The sequence below is a fragment of the Suillus paluster genome (genome assembly GCF_016628075.1).
Source record: "Suillus paluster strain FC165 chromosome Unknown EDB91scaffold_241, whole genome shotgun sequence".
NCBI classification, from domain to species: Eukaryota; Fungi; Basidiomycota; class Agaricomycetes; order Boletales; family Suillaceae; genus Suillus; species Suillus paluster.
The window spans coordinates 1-5,009 of NW_024537801.1; the positions used below are offsets into that span (position 1 = coordinate 1).

General features: G+C 45.1%; 1 protein-coding gene across 1 annotated transcript; it reads left to right on the forward strand.

Annotated features, from left to right (window-relative positions):
• Nucleotides 1–101: 101 nt before the first annotated feature.
• On the forward strand, nucleotides 102–1,140 carry EDB91DRAFT_1231035 (uncharacterized protein; the record flags this gene model as incomplete). Its single annotated transcript, XM_041321059.1, has 3 exons — nucleotides 102–869; nucleotides 922–970; nucleotides 1,028–1,140. The coding sequence occupies 3 exons, from the start codon at nucleotides 102–104 to the stop codon at nucleotides 1,138–1,140; spliced, it is 930 nt and encodes a 309-aa protein (XP_041168888.1).
• Between the last annotated feature and the right edge of the window lie 3,869 nt (nucleotides 1,141–5,009).

Consider the following 5,009-nt stretch of genomic DNA (forward strand, 5'->3'; position numbering starts at 1 on the left):
CGTACCGGTTTCTACAATCTCAAGAATTCCAAATATATTCAGCAAGTCTCTATGTTTCCATCTTCCTTGTGTCTTTCTGATGTATATATCTAGTGGATCGCATGTTTGAAGTGATGCACGCCGGGTCATGGCACAATCGACACCCTGGGGATACACGAATTAACCTTGATTTGGCTGGAATCGTCTCACTGTACGACACCACGATCGCACCATCACTCGTTGGTTCACGCGCCGGCCAGGAGCGGTGCGACCACCGCGTACAAGGCATATCTTCCGTAGATATGGAGGTGGTGAGACGTAGCGTCTCTCGCGCCTTAGAGCGGCATCAGGGCGACTTTAGTGGCATCGACTGGAAAACTCTTTTCAGAGTCATCGTGGAACGTTACTCAGACCGCCTTGACTTGATGGACTACCTTCTCAATCACACCTCGGAAAATGACACGCCTTGGGACCAAGCAAGCAAGGTGCACTTCCAGCTGCGCGTGATGCTCACGCCATACATTTTCCACACTAGTGTTCCCCCCAGCGCATCCTATGACTCAGCTCATTCCTGGGCGACACCAGTGTTCAAAGCATGCGGGACTGTGCACACATCGTCCATCGCATCATATAGTTCAAGCTTGAACCATTCCGAACGCCTACTGTTGAATGCAGTACAAGAAACTACACGCGAGATATGTCGCATTATCACAAAGATGTGGGCTGCTGGCGTCGTTGCAGGTCTTGATCCATATCTTCCCCGTGATTCCCCTTCAGACGCCGCAGAAATTGCCCGCCTGATAGATACGTGGAGGCAAGAAATAAGTGATTTGATGGCTTGGCTTGATTGGAGCGTGTGGGTTAGGTGTCATCCAGCTTGCGGGCCTGAGGTAAACGTCTTGACATCATCCACTGCCTGCATTTTACCTGCGTTTCCTTTAGGAAATGTGCTACCTTCCCACTTGGCCCATCAACGCGCCGTGGCCAGGGCGTCGTCCTCCACATAGAGAATACGAGGGCAGTGATATTATCAACGCGTCCTTCTCAGACAGACTATCTCTCAAGCACAGACTCCTTATGCAGCTTGCGGGTCCTGGGGGTGATGAATGGAGGAAGCCCCAGCCCAAGTGCATTAGGCGAATTGCGCCATATGGTTTCTAGGTTTTCATCTGAAGCTAGTACTTGACGCCATCCCTCCGGTGAGGTTTGGAGACCTCTTTCTTACTGAAATATAGATGGTTTGGATATCATATGCGACTTACTGCTAGTAACCACATGTCTCTTCTTGCTAGTTTTACCCAGATTTGGATGGGATCCAGCCTTGTGTGAATGGTCAGGGATTATAGAAGACCATGTGCACATATCAACACCTCTTGTGTTTGCTTTGTCGTGATGAGTAGTATGACCTACAGTCAAACCCTTGGCTTGGTCACATTTTTACCATTCTAGTGTCCTTCATCTACCTCTGCATCAGTGAATTGATGACCCACAGATAAAGTCTTATATGATGATATATCATCATATAGAACTTCTTTCCTTTATATTGGAATATAAAGTCATATAAAGTCATGTAAAATGCTGTAATTGATATAAAGTGCCCTGGGTAGACTCACGAGTTCTCTGATGATGGAGTCTGAGTCACTCTATGTTTATGGTATATCATATGTACAAATGAATTGCTGCTTGGTTGTGACTGAGAAGGTTTTGATGCTCTATTGTCCTCATACTGCAACAAGGACTGATCAGGCCCTAAAGACTGCTGCTACAAACAAAAGAGTTGTGCTGACTGTGTGCTGAAGTGGACCCCTGGTGAGGGTTGACCTCATTGGTCTGCCATTCCTGCTGGCTGTTTTAGATGCATGAGTCTTCCAATTTGTGGGACCATGATGGTACATTGCATGCTTAGGTGGTCTTGGGTGTGTGCTGTGGCTTGTTACATGTACTCGGAGCATGTTAAGACTGTGCTCAGGGGTAAGACAGAGTTTGAGGGGCTTGGCTTCAGCTTGTGCGCTGCGCCCCTTACCCAAGTATGTGCCCCTAATTTCAGATTGTAGTCCAACACGAAGTCTACGAGCTCTGACAGGACATTGGAGTGGAGGCTCTCCAAAGGAGAGCCAACAGACTACTGGATGAGTGCAGGAAAGTTGGGCAGAGGTTGGACCTGTGGTGATCAGAGGTGAGCAGATGTGGGACTTTATTGGGCTAGTAGAAGAATAAAATCTCAGTCTCTAGTAAGAACTTGTTACTTGAGTGATGCACCTAGTAGAAGAATAAACTACTGGTCTGTTAGCTTAATGTAAAATAGAAAATAATCAATGGTACTCACATCTGAGTCTTAACAATTGGCTTATTAGTGTAGCATAGGAATTGACACTTTGCAATATGGTGGGTTCAGACCAACATCAAAGCATCATCCTCTCATACCCTTGGTTCTGCTCGCAACTCATTACTCATCTATTGCCTCTGACATCTCTTCTGACATCTCTGATATTCCCGACTTCAACAGGACCACCTGATAGGGGAGAGGTGGAGGACTATTGCAGTTGGAACCAATAGTAGAAGCAGAGAAGATGAGACTGCTCAGGCAAAGTCTGAAGCAGAACAGAAACAAGAGGACAGATGTACGAGAGTACTAGGCTCAAGTCCAAAGGGCGGGAAAGGCAGCTGAGGTGCAGAAATTCAGACGAGTGGAGAGGGTGGCTGATCTAGGGAGTCAATCCCCTATGCCAGCAAACAGAAGTTGACTAGGATTAAGCCCAAGTTAAAGAACAGAAGAGCAGGGCTTAGAAAAGGTAATATTCAGACTGAGGTATCTACTGACAAATGTACATATGTTTATATACTCTAAGTAAGTAGCATAGCATAGCAGGAGGCTATATGCTGAGTGTACAGAATTACAAGAAGGATGACTGATACATATGAGAGGAGGCTCAGAGAACAATATGTACGTGATGGATCAATAATCACTTAGGTATAGGAATTCCTGGTGATATGAAAGGAGAAACTATAGTACCAAAAGGAGGTAGGACCAGTTGAGTGGTTCCTAGTCTAGAAGTGGACCGGTGAGGTGGTTGGGCCGACACAAGGGAAACTGAAGGAACAGAGTAGGTCAGAAAAGTGGAAATGGTGGAGAGAGTAACAGTAGGACTGGGTGGACCAACAGAGTGGAGGAGCGGAGCTCCAGATAGGGTCAGAAGGTAGGGATATAGAGTCAGAGGAAATAGGGGTAGTGTCAGAGGAGTGGCACAGAGTTGGGCAGAGGTAGCAAGGCTAGTCCTGCTGAGATGCACTATGTGCATTGTCAAAGAAGGAGGGATGGAGCAGATGGGGAAACAGAGGGTTGGACCAGCAGTGGGGATGTCTGTGAATGATATTGGAGGTGGTTGAATCTGGTACATGACAGAGCACCAAAGTGCTTGTCGTACAAGGGGAATGATGGGGAGCAGAAATGTAAGTGTGAAGAGCTAGGCAAAAGCACAGGTATGGGGGACCCATGGTGAGTGGCAGGTACAGGTACAGGTCCAGACTTGAGGCACCTGGACCTGAGCCCAGGGTTAACACATCAAGGGACATGTTCAACCACTACCTAAACCTAAATAAGAACTTTACCACTTACTAAACATTACACAACTACAAAAACTCAACTCTCTACATCCTAGTAGCTCAACCTGTTCTTGAACATGTCCAGATGAGTACCAAAATTAATTGAAAAAGTTAGAGCAGCCCTCAAGGATAAGGTCAAGAATGCCCTGATCAAGAAAAGGAAGAACAGCACAAGTGGGGCCAATGCAGCACCCAAACTGTCAAAGAAAGCAAAACCTACCCCACCAAATGGACATGCCAAAGATAGACCAGAGTGAGCCACAGCACCAGCAGCAACCAAGCCCATGTTGCATTGGGTAGTGGTTCAAACTGAAGAGGAGGAGGCCAAAATACATGTGAATATGATTGTGATTGATGATGAAGGCAAAAAGTCATGGGAATCAAGTCCTGAAGTTGAGAGTGTTGATAATAAGCTAAGTACATTGAAATATTTCATTCCAAAACCATCAGTTAATGAAACTATAGAGTGCCTAATGAATGAGTGGGTCTCACTAGTATATGTGCTCTTTAATCCCACACCTTGCATCACTAAAATTGATGGATGCATCAGCAAACTATTATGTTCTATACAGAGCTGGACAGTGGCTGACAGTGCCACAGTGCAACAGCTTGGTCCCAACTGGACAAACACACCCCATCTGTACAGAACCTCCCAGAAGCTCACAATAGCACCTTCAATATGTATATAGTACTGTAGTAATTTTAATACAAGTCAAACATTTGAATGAATTGAAACCAATGAATTGTATTCAATTACTCCACTACATGAATTAAACTACTGTAAACTAAAACTACAGGATATCAAGTGAGATTAGAGTATTTGGGCTGCGAGAAGGTGTGGATGTGTGAGAATGTGTGAGACAGTGCAAAAAAACAATGGAACAAGATGGAATGTGTAAGATGGTGCAAGAAGGTGCACAGAATGTGTGAGTGAGATGGTGCAGATAGTGCAAAAAAAAGAAGATAGCATAAGATAGAAGATAGTGTGAGGTAGTGTTGCTAGGGTTTGGTTAACCATGAACCGGTTCTGGCTTCTACTGGTTATGTCATATTTTCAGTTCAGTTTGGTCACCTAAACTGGTTAAACTGCAGCTAAACCGCCACTTATGTCCTTTCTATCCAAGTTTTGGATTTCAAGCAACTATAAATTGAGACAAATGAGCTTTGTAGTTATACATTGCAGACTACACTACTGCAAGGGCCATCACAAGACTCTGGGTCATAGATGACACTAGGCATGCTATGTGCAAATGAATGGGGACTACATGTAGGCTGGAGTCTTGACACGTGAAGCAAGGCAGGCACTATGTTGAGGAGAGGCTTTATATACTTGTGGTGCTTCATGCACTGCTCATTGTGACTGCCGACTGTTGGGGTTGCTAATTCATAATTCAGTTGTTAAAAGGAACAAGATGATGAAAAAAAAC